Consider the following 18,544-nt stretch of genomic DNA (forward strand, 5'->3'; position numbering starts at 1 on the left):
CCCAGCAGCCCAAGTCCATTATATGGTTAACTATTTATTAAATTTCAAAAAAAAAAAAAAATCGTAAAATCCAGAAGAGTGGCAGACTTGCCCATTAAAAAATTAATTAAATCCCCCTCAAAAAAATAATAATTAAATAATAAATACTAATACAAGGCCCAAGTAAATGGTTGACAGCCAATCATCTGGTACAAGTAAAAGAAGAAAGTGTTGACACTTTATACTTTGACAGCCAAAAATTTCCTGACTTGTGGAAGACCATGATAGAAAAAATAAAAAGTTCGTCTTCATCATAGCCAAACAAGCAAAGATTAGTAGAGACTTCAAAAAGAGCAAATATGCAGAAACGGCAAAAAAAAAAAAAAAAAAATGAATGAAAGAGAGAGAAAGAAGAAGAAGAAGAAGAAGAAATGGAGATGCAAGCTCATGGTCTGCTAGCATCTCACTGTGGTTGAGAAGCTTCAACAATGGCTATACGGGTAAATTTTTTATTTTTTTTTTTAATTTGAGCGTGTTCCTGATTATGCTTGAGGGTGTTCCTAATTTTTTTTAAGGGTAAACAAATAAAAAAAATTTAAATTATTATACAAATTCTTTTTTTCAGGTCAAGGTGTTCCTGAATGTGGTGCTGCCACTGTCCAATCTCAAATACACTCAGAAAAAAAAAAAAATGATGTCATTTGCCTTCAACCTTCTAACGACACCTCCTACATAACTCTAATATTGAAATACTATTTGTATCTAGTCTGTATGAGTAGGTTATGACCAAGGAAGGGAGTTTAAGTTTTTATTCAGTGATGGTAGCTTACAGTTTTGATTTTAAAGTCGGACGTTATAAATTTTGTGAATGTTGTGATTCGCTTTGAGTCTTTGGGTGTTTCAGATTTTGGTTTGGTAAAGTTATGAATGTATTTTGTTTTATAACTAAAGAAAAACAAACATTCTAATTGATTATTTATGAAGTTAGCTATTTATATATATATATATATATATATATATATATTGTGTTAGAACTCATACTTCATAGGTTTCTTTGTACGTTTTTTACTGTTATTTTGTGCGGTATGAACCATAGTGATAAAAACAAAAATCGATGATGATTTCAAAGTATTTTTCACTTAAAAAAAAATTATAAGGAAGTTCAACTAAAGACAATTNAGTGAGAGATGGCAGCGTTGATGATGACAAAGATCTCTTATTAGTGTCATCGACAAAAGTTGGTAGTGGTGACAGGTGGCAGTGGGAATTTGTTGTGTTTTATTTATTTATTTATTTTTTTTAATATTTATTTTAAGCAACTAAAATAAGAAATGCAAAAAAAATAGAATTTAATTAAATAAATGGATATGCGGCAAGTGAAACATAGAGTGTTATAAAAAAAAAACTTTAAAAGGGATTAAAAAAAAAAAAAACCTTAAAAGGGTGGAATGTGCACGAGTGTGGGGACATGATGTTTAACATTGAGGAGATACGGCAAGCAAGTCTTCGACATGGCTTTCAACCATTGACTATGCTCGCTTGATCATGTTTAATTTTACTCTATTTTTAAAAGATTTTAAGACTATATATTCGTCATTTTCCATGTCATTACCTAATTAATGATTTATCCTAATGGAACATGTATCTGAAAGTGTATTTTTATGAATTATGAATCTGTGGGGTTGGAATAATTGTGGACACAGTTATAACTGGAGTGTTCACCAAATCATGCAAACTGCACAAATTATAAAAACCGCATCAAAACTACACGCAAAATGACATAATCGCATCACGTCGCAAGTATATCATCAACGCTGCCATCTCTCACTCTCTCTCTCTCTCTCTCTCTCTCTCTCTCTCTCTCTATATATATATATATATATATCATCTTTGTATCATTGGCTCATTGCATGGTAAACAAAAGCTACAGGTTTCACCAAGAAAGGTGTATATATAAATAAAGTAAGATAAACACTTGGGGAATTTTATTAGAAGATAAGATTGAAATCTGATACTCTCCAGATTTTCTTATTGTACATCAAAGATGTAATGCCATTTCCTCTGGTTTGGTAACATATCAGCTTAAATTAATTTATTAAATACTAGTAGTCTCAAAAAAAGAAAGGGGAGAGAAATGACTTGGCATTCGCCACAAATTTATGAACTAAATTTGAAATAAAACCTTATTGCAGAGACATAGAGATAGAACTATATACAAACATCTTCAACACGAAAATTCATTCTTTCTCTAAGTTTTAAGTAGTCCCCACTTTCTTAGACACGCCCGCAACTCGAAACCTCTAGCACTTGATCTCTCTATTGGTCACAAATGAAATGGGAATGAGTTTTTCCAGCACTTCACAAACAGATGAATAAAGTAAGAAATAGATTTACGGATGCACCAATCTTTAGTTTGGGATGTAAATCCCAAACAATGTAGTCAGCTCAGGCATTCAAAACTCCAGAGGATTGTTCAACTCCGAAGTTGACGGTTGTTTCACCTGTCATGAAAATTGTAGACATTATTGAAGAATGAATTAAAAATAATCACATATATATTATATTGTTTGGCTACATGCATGGTAAGTAAGAAAAGCTTTTTGGCTAGGCACTTACTCACTGGGATTTTGTGAACAAAAAAACAAGCACCAATAACAATGTAGCATAGGAAAAGAACAATTCCCTTCATGTAATGTGAAGTTCCATCCTGAATAATGACAAATGATGAGTTTTTGTAATTAATCATTGAAAACCGATCATCAGCAATATCTAACATAACAAAAGACATCGATAGAATCTAGTATAAATTAAGAACCTGTAAAGTGAAGGCCGTGACAATTATTGTGAATGCAAGACAACCAGTTTCCAGGAGACTAAAATCAAGATCCATGTCAATGCCCATTGTCCAAGCAACAACAACACTCAGAGGAACCTGAAATTCATAGATTAATATTAGATATTCCTTGTTAATTAATTAGGTGAAGGTTTTTTTTTTTTTTTTTTTTTTTTTTTCAAGGTTTAATTTGGCATAATTTGAGGTTTTTTTTTTTTTTTGGATTTTCAAGGTTTAATTTGGCATAATTTGAGGTTTTAAAGGATGATTAATACATGTAACATAACCACGTGGAATGTTGATTCAACGTCATGATCATGGGAAATTTCACTAATACCACTATTACCCTTCTTAAGAAGTCAATGGGTAAACTCTTCCATAATATGTTCATTGAAAGGAAAAATAATAATAATACATAATATTTCAAATGCATGTAGTATAATACTCATACCATATCGGTCCTACCTCTGTGAGGCCCACATATTAAGATTGTAACGTTGCATGCATCACTAATCAATGATAACAAATGGCTTCCACTTCTATGAGGCCTTTATGGGTGTAAAATTGTGTGCATTCAAAATACTAAATATTGTCTCCATATAAAGGGTTTCTAATTTGATGGACCTAATGTTTTGGATGTATATAGTATTATACCAATAATATGTGAGTAGTGTGATGTTGCGTGTATCCAAAACAATAGATATCATTTCCATAAAAAAAGAATTTTAATTCAATAGACTTCTTTTAAGGAAAATATTTTCTATATGAGAGTTATATTTAGAAATTCATAAAAGTCGTGGGTATGTATCATTATTGTTAGAAACCTAAGAATATATTGGGAAAGATAAATAATTCTTATAAATTCTACTATTGAATTTCTCATCTCAAAATACAGGAATTTATATTCTTAGCAATCTTATCTAATTCTTAATAAAAGCAAACATGAACACAATTATATTTCTTCTTTTTTTTTAACTTAAAATTTCACCAACCAAATGCAACGTAAATTTCCATTTCGCTTGTGTGTATTTGTGTTTATTTCTCAACAAAAAAAAAATGCTACTTAAATGTTTTGACTTTTGAGCTAATTTAATCTTACCACAAACATGGAAATTTGAGATGCAGACCCCAAAGCTACACCCAGAGAGATATCCTGCATGATACGCAGAATTCTATAGAGTTAAATCTACATTCATTCAAGGTATACATAATACCCAGAATTTAATTTATACACAAAATAAATAAATCATATGTCATACCAACTTGTTCTTGAACGCAAATATGATTGATCCAGCATGTTCTGCTGCATTTCCAACTATTGGTAGCAAAATTATGCTGATGAAGCTAACAGAAATTCCCAAGAATCTGATGCAGCCTAATTGAGAGAGACTTTTATGTAAGAGTATGCACTATGCCATAGAACGCAATTAAGGTTTTACACCAAAAAGGTTTGCATTGATACCTCTATTGTTCCACAACATACTCAGATAGCACAGCTATGATAATTGTCATGCCAACTAGCCAAGTAAATGCACCCCAAAATCCTATCACTGCCTTTTCGTCTTCCTCGTCATCCTGGAAATAATTGCACCAAAATAAGTTTTAGTCATTGGGTTTTATACCGACTCTCTGAAGATAAAAGAAATGGTCTAACAACCCAATTACATTTTCCCAACGCCAAAATCAAGGCATGTGTATTTTACCTACTGTTGGTAATTTTTCACTATTGTTCTCCTGTCATTTAGTATAGATGTGAAAAAAAAAAAAAAAAAAAGGGTAGAATATGAGTAAAAGAAATTTCTGAAAATATTAGAAATTTTTCACAAACGTAATATAGAAAATTGAATAGTATTTGTGGGGTGGAAAAATAAAAAGGAAAAGCGAATAATCTTTTTTTTTTTTCATCAGTTAAAATAATAGTAAAATGATTAAATTCAATATTCTAACAATTTAAAACTTCAAAATAATTGGTAATTTATTAGAATATCAAAATAGATGGTTTTGAGTTGGAATCTTTCTTCACTCTACCTCCCGGTAATTTACAATTAAGTACTTGGTATAAAGCCTTATTTTCATTTCTGGTCCACTCCGCTATTAAAGCGCAACTGCAATTAAGCTTCCCATGCATGCAATATAAGCAGAAGGAATTTAGACAATGAACTTAAAACTTTCTTCTTCTTTTTTTTTAAATAGTTAGAAATCTCTACTCTATTACCCGAATCTCTCTCTCTCTCTCGCGCGCGCGGTGCCATCAAATTAATTGGGTCTTTTGCAACCTAAAACATTGTTCACCGGTATAACCTTGTTTGTTTTTATAATCACCTCTTGTGAATCAAACAATTCCCGGTGGGTTTTTAACTGGAAGAAGATATATGCAACATATGCTATAAGCATCACAATGCTGCTTGCTCTTGACAACTGGAGGGTATACACAGCTGTGGAAGTTTCAATTCCTGAGGCATATCTGAACATCAATGGTAGCAAGTGGCATAGCAATCCCAGCAACAGAAGGAGCGAGTTCACATCCGCCTGTTTCTGTTAAACCAAATAAAATAGAATAAAAATCACATAAAACCCACCTTCCTAATTTCTAAATTAAAGAGGCTAAATTGGATTTGATGTCTTACTCTGTCATATCTTTGTTCCTTTTTAATGTTGGCCAAGCCTCCACATAGGAGAGAGGTCCCAAGTACAAGAAGAAGGTTTGAAAGGATGGAACCCAGAAGAGAGTACTTCACAACATGTATTTTGTTTTGGCGAAGAGCAAATAATGCAATTATCAGCTCCGTTGCATTACCACATGTTGCATTCAGAAGCCCTCCAACTACACGTCGATCCAACACTCAATATTTCAATTCCTTTGATGAATGTGGAATTTTTATTTTTGAAATACCAGATGACGAATAATGAATGAGTTCTAGGAATTGGATTCAAATAATACCTGTCGGACCCGTGAAGTATGCAATTTGCCTGATTGTTACATAGAAAAAAAATGTATAACAATGTTACATAATTGTCTTTTATTTGTTCCAAATGTTTTTAATCACATAATTAAAATGCCAACTTACTCAGTCAGGAAGCTGACTCGTTCAGCAAGCGGTGCGAGTCCAAGTAAGCTCAAAGCAAAAATCCAAGGCTACGTGTCATAAATAGAATATCGATAAAAAAAAAAGTGTCAAGTAAATAGCATATCACAATGTATGTATCTTAAGATCTCGATTTTGTGTGTAAACAAAATACACAGATACTATAAGTTATATATGAGTCACGTTTATCTTAAAAGCATGCATTTATCCACTAAAAGATCCAGAAATATTGACACTTACTCTTCCAAAGTTATAAAAGTCTGCAACGATTGCTAGTGGAATAGCTGGGAAGAGCACAGCAAGCTTGGTGCCAAGAATAACCTCTTGCAAATTGGCCAAGAATTGTCTAATCATTTTGAACCGAACTTTGGATACAAGCACTGGATCCGATTTCTTGCGCAAAATTGAGGATGACACATTTTGTGGTGTCCGACCCTTGGAGAGGCCCTTGTTCATTAAGCTCTTAGAGTCCCCATTCTCCACGTTGTTCATGGCCTCATGATATGAATCCATGCCCATGGTATCATGATGTGAATCCATTGTATGTCAAGCTCTAATTGTGATAAAGATACCTTAGCAAACAAAAACAATGACTTGGAAAGAACCCCTGAAAGTACTCTCTCTCTCTCTCTCTCTTTGAGGTATTACACTACTGGATCTTATACAGGACAAGCTTATTGCAGATTTAAAGAGTCGAGGCAGAGTGTGTAATTAGTGTACGCAGCTTCCAGGAATTTTCGCATGTCCTTGTCCTCGTCTTGCATGAGTCTCTCCACGTACTTAAACCTCAAACTTACGCATAGGTGTTGCTGCTGCGCTGTCGAAAGGTGGCAAAAGAATAGTAGTTATACGTTGTGTTATAAGGCCCATAGACAAGAGCGATTAAAAAAAAAAAAATTAAATAAATAACTTTTTATTATTAGTTCCACTTTCACACTCTCCGACACAAAATCCACATGTTTATACTGAATATTCACATTTTATGCAAAATATGAAAGAGTGTGAACATGTACTTAAACGTAAAACAATCAAAACCCATAAAAAATAAAAATAAAAAATTCTCTGTATAGCCCAACCTTATCCAAAATGCAACATGTTGATTGTTGAAGTTTATAAGTTTGGTTTATCTTTTAAGTCAGTTTACAAATAGTCATTTTTAGTATTTAGTACCCTTTAGGATACACTTAAAAGCAAGTTTATTGTTTATTTTTCTACTATTTGCGGGTCATATGTGAATCATCTACTTAGTGTGCGTTTGGGTAGAAATTATTTCTACCCATGTTTGCGTTTCTGGCGTTTCAATGGTTTCACGCCTTTTTTTTTTTTTTTTTTCAATTGAGAAGCACGTGAACACAGACCTGCCAGTGGGTCTCGTGCACTATACATGGGACCCACCACCTCGTTGACAACCAAAATTTGCACTGGAATGGCACTGTTCAGTGGGTCCCGTGCACTGTTCATGAGACCCACAAACCTCTTTTTCAACAACTTTTTCATTAAAAATGGGTCTTACGGCACTATTCATATATTTAGAAATTATTTTGCTACAGTATTTTCAGTTTTCAGCAAAATAAGCTATATCCAAATAGAACCTTATTATATTTAACTTATGCTTATTTTTATCATTATCTACGAGTTTTACATGAGCCACCTACTTATTTTTATTTAACTTTACTTTTTATCTATAGTATTTTCAACAAAAAGTTAAATAAGATTTTCCAAATGAACACTTAATGTCAGGTTGGTATGAAGTAACAAGTTATTAAAATAAGCGTAGTTGAAATAGGAATGTTAAGATGGATAAATTAAAATATTAAAAAAAAAAAAGGATACAAATAAGTTTATTTAAAAATATCTATGATTTTTATCATAAAAGAATGAGCGAGAATCATTTGAAATGATTTATACGTAAAAAGAGAGCAATTAATGCACAAGTTAAAAAAAAAAAATTTCTTTTTTTCTTTTTTTTTTTTAAGATAAGAATGAGTAATTTGATTCAAGTTAAGAGAACAAAAATATGTAGAGCAAGACCTAAACTAACACTAGTAAAATAGTAAAAATGACATGTTAATTAAAAAATAATAGAGAACATGATTTTGGAGTTTGAGTGGCAGAAAATAATACATATAACTGATCTTAATTAGTTTGTTGAGAATCAATAGTTAATCCAAAATTTGGAGTTAAAATATTTGTTATTATGTTTAACTTGTTGTTTCTCAAAAAAAAAAAATGTATAACTTATTAAGACCATTTTTTTTAACCTTACTTTTATTTAAATACAATTATATTTTTATGCAACTAATTATTTTTAAAATTAAATAAGATAATGAATTTAAACTTATCTTTTAGTCATTCAATAGTCTGGATGCAATGCTTTCTTCTCTCATATGAATGGCGGCTCCCCACAATAAATGTGAGAGAATTGAGCATTATTCCAAAAGTATTAAATAACATTTCGTACATTTTATTGTAATAAATTATAAAATATTATTTAGGATATTGCTATCATTTTCACAAAATTCTAAGACAAATGTTTTTCTTAATTATAGGCTAATCAGTGTAAATTTTTTATTAAAAAATGTTATTGTCGGTACCAAAATCACATACTATATATTACAAATTATATCTCACATGTTATGGTTGCATCCAATAAATGTTTTCTCCTTTTCTCTTTATTTTTTTTTTTTTTTTTGTTTTTTATTTTTACTTCTTATGCCACATGGAAAATATTTTTTTTCCCTTTATTGTGCGCTCTTAAAATTCTTTTTATCCCAGCCAACAAAAGAGCCTAGGTGAAACTTTATTACTACTATCAAAAATTTGAAAATTATAAATTAATTTTGTTATATATTTTAAATCATTGTGATCATATACCATAATTTTTTGTTTTAAAAAACAGCCTTACTTTATAGGCTTGAATCTTAATATTTTTATCAATTACTTTTCGCTCAATTTTAGTCATGATATTTGTGAAATATTTTCACTATTTTACATTTAAATTTTATCTAACTCTTATCTCACAAGCACACTACTTTCGCAATATGATTCTTAAACTTCTATATTGCTCCCTACACATGTCATGCATGAAGACGCAAATATCATGATTGATGATGCCGAAAATCTCACCAGTGAGTTGCACGACGCTTGTACGCTCAAAACAACACCTGCACAACAAAAAGGAAAAGACCTCACAGAGAGCACCGGTGTGGTGCCGGCCAAATACCCTCCGAAGGTCAAGTTAGAACTTCTTTCAACTCTAGAGTGCTAGAGAGGGGTTAATTATGCGTACCTCGGCTTATGAGGGTATTGGGGTTTTTATAGCAGTAGAGGGTGGACCTTTCTTCCTTGGAGTAGAAGTCTTTTCCTTATAGGAATCCTTATGCGCGTAGATTGCGGAATCCTTTCCTTATAGGACTCTGATACTGAGCGTGGAATACAAGCAATTTCCCTAAAACCCATGCGTGGTGACCAAGTCATGGTTTTCATAGAACCGTCGGCCTTAAAACCGTCAGCTTGCACTTTCCCTTTCAGCTGAGTTGGCGTCAGCTTCTCGCTACGTTCAGTAGCCTAGGGGCTCCAAATTGCCGTCAGTTAGACTTGGGGACTTCAGCCCGTCGGTTTTGTCTTGATCTAGTCAGCATGCATTCCTTCATGCTTAGCCTACAGCATTCGTCATAACGGACCCGTCAGCCAGAGCAGAAGCTGACGGGTTAGGCTCATGGTACCTGCTATAATTCTTCCATATCAATGATATACAAATTGATTGGTGTAAGAACTAAGAACGGGTCATAATCATCATACCCACTGGTGCTTTTGACGTGCAAACGATGCCATAACTTTATAGCACATGTATATAGCAATCGATCCATGTCATGATATATGGTAAGAAATTTTGTATTTTTAAAAAATAAAAATAAAAATAAAAAGGAAGAAAAAGAGTCTCCATGAGAAAAAATTATATGTTGTACCCGGCATAGTGTGTGGGGCCTGCCTATGTGTGAGTGACCCGGCATATATGCCAGGTATACCATATACCAGCTCTTCCATGAGGCATATGACATTGTTCAAAAAAGTTAAAACTAGTTTGCACTTGCTTTGAAGGTAAATAATTTGACAAGGAAAATGCCTGACCCTTACAAATGATCAACTGCACGCGATTCGACGTCAATTGACACAATAATTTTTACAGTAATTTTTTTACTAATTCTTATTTGAACTTATTACTAACATTACATAGTTTTAAAATTTTATGTCTAAACTTATTATTCAGTGTCAACTCTAATACTTATTCAACAGTAGTAGGGGTATCATTTTAAGGTTTTTTTCTTTTCTTTTTTTGGGCTGAATAGTTTAGGGTATGTTAAAAGAATGCTACTCTGGTTGTAATGTGTGTGTTTATATATATATATATATATATATAGGGTTGCTGATTGCTTATAAAATAGTGAGAGAATTTTCATCATTCGATTAAAAATTTAAAGAAGATTAGAATGAATTGTAATTTTTTTGTGAACAATGCGTGTTCAATGTTCAAGTAATCAAAGGAATGGCAGAAAATCCATAAAACTAAAAAAGTGAATACACGCAGCTCCCTCAATGAAGTTTCTGGTATTTTAATTTTTGGGGGAGAAGTCTGTGGAAGTTTTCCATTGTTTAGAGAGTGAAGTTCCAATTAATGGTTGAACATATTAAGCGGTGAGTGCTGACACCATGGATTAGAGTTATCATCTTGTCATTTTTCCCATTAAAGCTGTTTGCTCCCTGTAAACATTCATGGCCCACGACAAAAATGTGCCGCATGGCGCCTGGGAGTCTGAGACGACTGGGGCCTTTGTGCATGCATGAGATGTCAATTGTGGTCTTGTTTGATCATATTTAACACGACCTGCATGCAAAATGATGCAAACAAGGCATGATATTTTGGGATTTTTATTTAGGGTAGATGAGTTGTGTCAAACATAAAAATTCGTTTTGATATGATTAATAAGTTAGGGTTAATTCTATGTTGACTTGTTTAACTTGTAATCAATCTAAAATGATCTGACTTATGTAAATGTCATTTTTGCTCAATATAGATTCGTATTTTACCTATAAAATTGAGTTATTAAAAGAATTTTAAATTTTATGTTAAAAAATTCATTCTTTTGGATATTTTTTAAATGAGTTGGAATAGGTTGCATCCATGTTAACTCAATACATGTTTATTAAACAAGTTGAAATTAATTGTGTACTATCAATCCAACAGTACATTAAGCAGGCTGCATGAGTCTTGTTGTATCAATCCAATTAATAAGTAAATCGTGTTAAGATTGAAAAGTTTTGACATGATTATTAAATTGGTTGGGTTGAAATTGATGTCAAATATTTCTCTTTTTTTTTTATGAGAAAAAATATTTTTCTCTTGATATGACCCCGAATACAACCCATTAACACGTTACCTCCAATATTATATGGATAAAAGGGCTGGAGTTTAATCAACCTTAGCCTTCAAGTTAAGCAATGGGGGTCCTTCTCAAAAAAGTTAAGCAATGGGGGTTGTGCACTTTTTATGATCAAAACTAATCTAACAAAAAGAGGAAAAAGGATAAGTAACCTTCTTATGAAAGAGTTCGATAAAATTGTTATTGAAAGTTTGAACTATTTCCTAAGTATTCCACGATTGCATTAATCCTTCAGAATTCTTATTGTATACGTGCATATTCAGACAACACTGACGCATATATTCACAAGCTTATTGCCGACTACTAGAAATTAGTCTCAGCTCGTTTGCAATGATTATATTGCTAATATTGAATATGAAATGATGAAACCTCCTTAATTTAGAGATCACAATCAAATGACTGAAATAATTCAATATATATACTAATACTTAACATAGGCAAATTCCCCTGTTTCATCCCAAGAAAAATTCTGCAGGAAAAAAAAAAAATTATATATATATTTCTTTGTGGAAATTTATATCCCCTAAATATAAACTTGGGAAACAAAAAATTTCAACACCCCCACCCTTCTAAAAAAATAATAAGAAGAAAAATCCATTGTAATGAGGGATAAACTTGAAGCAACGCCTTATACCGTACGTCCGTACCAAAAAGTTAGAACTTTGAACTTTCGTGGAAATTTTCAAGGCACCCTAGCTCGGGTAGAATCTAACGGTTGTATATTTTCAGATTAATGAGAAGAAAAAAAAAATAGACAAACTGCCATATTAATTAACTGATTGGGTTTGAAAGTTGAGAGAGAAAAGAAGGTTGGACGAAGTTTCCTCACACTCTCTTGTACTTGCAGTCCAAAATGGTTGACCCGTGAATCATACTCATCTAATTAAACAGACCCGATCCGAATGTATACATTATATGCTGCCATATTACAACACTTGCTACGAAAGTAGGAATGAAGGATCGATGCATATATCTCACAATGTTAATTGGGTACACTAGTTTTTCACTTCCGACCACGACTTGTGAATTTTATGATACTTCTCACAATGTTCCACAAACGATACAGTCTTGCCATGTTTGGTTTTATATGTTGTGTGGTTGAGCCAAATTAAGATCATGTATACGGTATACGAATCTTTGTACTAAAGTAAAACATTTCTATGCAAACAAGGATCTTGAAATTAACTAGCTAAATTGTTGATAGAGAGTTGTTGTTGCCTATGGATAATCTTCAACATTGTTTCAGCTAGTTTCTCTCACCTACTATGTGGCTATTGAAGATACAAGTCGTACTATTTTTTTAATGAGTTATGTAACTTATTTAAAAAATACAATTTGTTAGCCTTATAAATCATCATATAACTTGATGATATTCAATTTGGACTTTAACTTTGTTCTTCAAATTGTGATTTTGATGGTTAATTCATTGCCATAGGAATGTCACAAACACTACAAAACGCTTTTTTTTTTTTTTATAAAAAAAAAAAAAAAAAAAAAAAAGTAGTTGAAACAATCAAAAAATTCACCAAAAAAGAAACAAAATTGGAGAGAGAGAGACAGAGAGAGTATTGACCTTTTTGCCATGAACAACTTGGAAGGAATATAGGAGAGAGGCGGAAATGAATTAAAAAGAAATTTATAAGAAAATTAAGATGGAAGAGTTAGGATAAAAGTATATGAAAGGTTGAAAAAAGTGAAACGGTAGAATGTAAAAAGTTATAAAGCAAAATTTTAAAAATATATAAAGGAAATCAAATAAAAAATTTAAGAAGATAATAATTGGAGGAGATGAAAAATTGAACTAAAAAGACAATGATTAAAGAAGATGAAATGTTGAATAAAGTAAAAATTGCAAAAACTAAAAAAATAAGAAAGGATGCTAACGATGTGGCACAAAAAAAGCTTTATATATATATATATATTGTCAACAGAATTTAGGAATAGAAAATAAATAAGAAAAAAAAATGACCAATGACATGGCAAATGAGATGGCACAATATAGTATAGCAACAGTAAATGTTATACTTTAGATTTTAGATATATAATATATAAATATAGATTCATTGATGAGATAATTACTTATGTCGAAGCTATTATCATTAAAGATGAGGCATATTACAAGCCTACTGTGCTACACGATAAAGACAAAGTGGGTAATGCAAACAATGGACTCCTTATGGAACTTGCCTTCGTGGTTGAACATATTCTTCTAGCTAGGTGGCAATCATGCCTTGCCACTAGTGGATTCCCACTGGAGAGGTTTGTGGGCAATATAAATTTTACAATGAAAAAAAGGTTGTCAAGACTATAAAATTCAACACTGAAATTTACAATGAAAAAGGGCTGGCAAGACTCTAAAATTCAATACAGAATTGTCTATTACGGGGTGCTTATTTCACATGTTGTGCGAAACTAACAATTTAATTTCTGTTCTAGCAAAGAGAACATCATGTGTCATTTCTTCAAACTTCTGTGATATTATCAAGCTATGGGCATGTGATTAATTATTTTGGAGCTTTTGGTGTGTTTGACAGTCAAGATGCCTTGGAGTATTGGTGTAGTGGCCTATCACCTCTTATGAAGAATACAATCAAACCTTGGGGGCAAGGTTTTTTGAAGGGGAGGGAAATGTTAGTAATTACTAGAGGCACATAGATAATAATTGTTGTAAGAGTCCTTTTAATGAATGCTTTTATGGCATTTGTTAATAAACCTTTTTAAGAAATTTTTAATACCACTTTAATAGGAAATATAAAAAGTTGTCAAAATTTTTTTTTTCTTTTTTCATAAAAAGTTTCAAATAATATTCCTTAAACCAATGCCTTTAGGGCATTTGTTAACTTTTCCTTTGTTGTAATGTTGCATTTAGTTAGTTAGTTACAATTCTAAGCATGATAATTATATTTAATACTTGTTGAAATTATTAATGCACATGGAGAGCTGGACTTCGTCTGAATCGACAAGTGAGAGCGAGGAAGTCAACGACAGCATAGCGAGGACGAAGGTGGTAGCACGGTATAGTGAGGATGAAGGTGGTGGCATAGTGAGAATGAAGGTGGCGGCACGGTGATGAGTTCGGCCGGACCCAGGGAGAGGAGGTCAGCAATGATATATGGGAGCTAGTGAGAGATGGAATTAGAGAGAGTGGGTGAATAGCAGGTTTTGAAAAGAAGAAGAAATAAGCTTAGGGTTAGATAAGCATAGGTTTTAACGATTTTTTTTATTTTTTTTTTATTTTAATTTTAAGCTGGCAGGATCTTTTGCAGCGCTTTCCAAGAGCCATAATAGCTACATTATTATTATTATTATTATTATTATTATTATTTGCAGGACCTATGGTTGAGTTTTGTAAACACGAGTATAGGTCCTCTTTTTTAAATATATATATATATATATATATATTCGGTTGGACCTATAGCCACTCTTTAAAAACGTGACTATAGTTTAGGATTTTAAGCCGCATTTCTTAAAAATGTAGCTTTAGGTAGGCTATGGCTGCGGTTTTTAAACGCGGCTATAGGTCCTCTTTAAAAAAAAAATAAAAAATCAATTGGACCTATAGCCACGCTTTAAAAACGCAACTATAGATCAGGATTTCAAGTCATGTTTCTTAAAAATGCAACTTTAGGTTGGCTATGGCAGCGTTTTTAAAACGTGGCTATCGGTCCTCTTTAAAAAATAAAATAAAATAAAAAATTCGGTTGGACCTATAGCCATGCTATAAGAACTTGACTATAGGTCAAGATTCTAAGCCGCGTTCCTTAAAAATGCGGTTTTTGGTTGGCTATGGCCAAGTTTTTTAAACGCGGCTATAGGTCCTCTTTTTTAATAAAAAAAAAAAAAAAAAATCCGCAAGACCTATAGCCATGCTTTAAAACCGCGGCTATAGGCCCTATCCAAAAAAACATGGCTATAAACACCTAAACTGAAAATGCAGCTATATGTTAATAGTTTAAGCTACTTTTTTTGTAAACATGGCTAAAAAAACGCGGCTATAGCCCTCGTTTTTTGTAGTGAGGATAATGTCATGTGGGTCAATAGATTAGTTTTATGATTCTATAAATACCTAATTGTAATCACGTTTCCATTCATTGAATAATATTGCAAATTGTTTCCTTAATACATTTTGTCTCTTTTAATCTCTCTAATGGAGGTTGATTGCCTCAAATCTAATCAAACCCCATATAATTCTCATACATCCCACTACAATTATTATCCATCCCCTTTAGGAACTAGTGGTTCCTTACATGGCTGGTGTACGATACTTAAGAAGTTAGAAAGATAATTTTCTTAACTCAAACTTGTATTAAGTTAATTAATTAACTCAATCAAACTCATTAATAAGTTAAATCTTTTGAAAATTAACAAACCAAGCATGAATATAAAATTTTCATTTAGTGTTAAGCTTGAGCTTATCTTTAACTTAATAATAAAGTGAATAATCAAACTTCATTAAGTACCTTGCTCGCTCAATCCCAAGTGTAGGAGATCGTAACAATATAATTCTCAGAGTACCGAGGTCAAACCACAAGGAGTAGGGTAAATTTAAAGATAATATAATTAAAAAAAAAATTGGGTAAAGAAGAAAAATACTTTTGCTTGGTAATCATTAACAAGAATAATAATAAAACAAAATAAAAAACCAATTTAAATCAATAATGTAAATGCCAAGACATCGGGTTGTTTTCCTATATTAATATGAAATTCTTTGTGATCTAAGAAAATATGTATTTCATAATTGATTGTTCTTAAATAATTAAAAACCTATGATTCAGTTGAACTGAGACAATTCAAGAAAGTATGATAATCTAGATTAATAATGCGGTTATAATAGTTTTCAGAAAAACTCTTTCACTTTAAAATCTGATTTCTATTTCAAACTATTAGAAATTTATTTAAACAATAAGAAGAACATGATTGAACCTATTGAAAGCATGGAAGAACTAATCCATAAAAAAATAAAAAATAAAAAATAAAAAATCTAACTAATCAATCAAATATGTCGTTGTCTAAAATCTTAGAAATAATCACATTGAATATTCATACCGTATAGAAGAAACATAACCCGTAGCCCTAACAAAGAGTTTAGGCTGCCATTAGAGAAAATAAAATACAAGTTTTTTCCCTCTAAATTCTTTCTCCACCGCCTCTCTTCAAAAGCCTAAAGTGTCCAAAGAAAAATAAAAAATTTTACTATTTAATTTTCATCCAAATTTATAGCAGTAAATTGTGAGTTAATTTTGGCTTTCAAAAATTATGAATTATGAAAAACTCAAAACTGGAGAGTTGTAGATAATTAAGTCACGGTTCCAGCCCATCCAGTTTTGAGTCAATTGGATTTTTGATGAGAGATATATGCCCAAAATACTGATCAGTGCTCAAATCTAATTTTTCCTTTCCAGATTCTGCTTCTTTGATTTTTTTTTTCCCCCCTTATTTAAACCTTCCAAACATGGTAAACAACCTAAGCACTCCAGTTGCACCTCCTTAGACATTAAACTTGGTCCTTTAGCTCCTCTTTAATTCTAGTACTTTCACCTCCATTCTTTCACAAACTCTTGTAAACTCATTTTTTTCACATAATATCCTAAAAGTAGAAAATTACACACAATGAATGACATCTTATTCAAGATATTATGTAAAGATAAATAATAGTGATTAATGAAAATCATAACTCAATTATACAAATTAAGCATAGTAATAAGGAGATAACATTCACATAAATATATAACAAGTATACATTTTAAGGTGTTATCACACCTTTATACTCATCTAGATTAGGCATGCTTACAACCCTAGTAATAGCATATGTCAAGAGTTTTTTTTTTTTAGAAGAATATGTCAATAGTCTTGTAGTCTAATTGGCAGGGTAGTCTTACCTCACTTTATTGAAAAGATCAACTTGCTAACTTAAACTCACAATCTGTTACTTTTAGGGTGAAGGCACTTGTTACCGCATGCACAATTGTTATAATTTATACTTATAAATTATAATACTCAATAAAATACTACCAATGCTTTTTCTACCTAAAAAACAGTTTACATGTGTGAGTTCAGACAAAAGGAAAAGGAAAAAAAGAATCAATGTTGTTGCGTAGGAAAGCTTTACACGCAAAACTGGGCTCATAACAACTTGATGGGAAAGGAATACCTCAATTTTCTATGGTTAAAGAAATAGGTTTCCTATATTGACTTAAGTGGTAAAGATGCAAGGGTTCCAAATTTCAATTAGCTCAATTAATAAAGTCTATTGCCATTGAATAAGACAATTGAGGTTTAATCATCTCTGCACAAAAAATAAATTAGTGTCTTGACCTGATAACAAAGAGTAAGCATCATAAAGCAGACGTCATAAGTTTGAAATAATATCATATCTAAAAATAAGCAATTTCCTAAAATCCATTACTTCTTCAATTAAATCCAATGTCATCACAATTATTACAAATCCTATCCAAAATAACAACAATGCAATCACATCAACTTTTTCTCTTCTTTGTGGTGTTAGACTAATAATGTTTTCAAAATTTTTTGTTTAATTCAACTAAGAAAGTAACGAATTTTGGGTATTTGTTCATTTTCCAAACATAATGAGAAAATTGATTGGTTTCAAAGATGAAGGTGAAATTTTTGAACTACGAATGCCAGATATAAAGGTGGGAAAGTGCTCCCCACTCCCCTAATAAAAAAAAAAGAGGTAAAAAATAAAGAATGAATTAGAATAACTATTATTGATTCAAATGGTATCAATTAATAAACAAAAATATGGTTGGAAGTTTATTTATTTATTTATTTATTTTCTTTTTGGTCAGAATGTGCTTGGAAGTTCAGTTGTGTTTCATACTGCTTTTCAAAAATATAAGTGATTCCAAGTGTAACGCATAAAGTCTTTTGAATACTAGTGGAGGGTGATGTATAAATCATTGAAAAAAAAAGATTCAAAGATTTTCAACTTATGCCGTTTATTCTTGGTTTTTGGTATAGGCGGGATTGAATCCAGGTCTCTTATTCGGTAACAATAGACTTTACTAATTAAATTAACTGAAACCCACATATAAATCACAAACTTAATCTTTACATTCCTTCTATAGTAATTAGTAAGCATAATGTCTTTCAATGTTGTTAGCATCCTATCATTCTCTGTGGTTTATTTATTTCAAGTGAGACAAAAAGATAAAAGCTAATTTATTTTCAAAATTTTAATTTTG

General features: G+C 31.6%; 1 protein-coding gene and 1 long non-coding RNA gene across 2 annotated transcripts; one reads left to right on the top strand and one right to left on the bottom strand.

Moving 5' to 3' along the window:
* Nucleotides 1-208: 208 nt before the first annotated feature.
* LOC136069122 (uncharacterized) lies at nt 209-869 on the top strand. Its single transcript, XR_010630394.1, has 2 exons — nt 209-479; nt 605-869. It is a non-coding gene; the product is annotated as an uncharacterized LOC136069122 (long non-coding RNA).
* A 1,073-nt stretch (nt 870-1,942) lies between these two features.
* LOC111994530 (vacuolar cation/proton exchanger 1) lies at nt 1,943-6,546 on the bottom strand. The gene is given in 13 exon segments (XM_065777311.1): nt 1,943-2,480; nt 2,596-2,686; nt 2,795-2,911; nt 3,912-3,965; nt 4,072-4,169; nt 4,172-4,187; nt 4,275-4,288; nt 4,291-4,387; nt 5,135-5,347; nt 5,440-5,636; nt 5,754-5,782; nt 5,881-5,948; nt 6,139-6,546. Coding segments are annotated over 13 exon segments (1,350 nt in total). The 5' UTR covers nt 6,439-6,546; the 3' UTR covers nt 1,943-2,424.
* Between the last annotated feature and the right edge of the window lie 11,998 nt (nt 6,547-18,544).

The sequence above is a fragment of the Quercus suber genome, unplaced genomic scaffold, assembly GCF_002906115.3.
Source record: "Quercus suber isolate HL8 unplaced genomic scaffold, Cork oak 2.0 scaffold_153, whole genome shotgun sequence".
Classification (NCBI taxonomy): Eukaryota; Viridiplantae; Streptophyta; class Magnoliopsida; order Fagales; family Fagaceae; genus Quercus; species Quercus suber.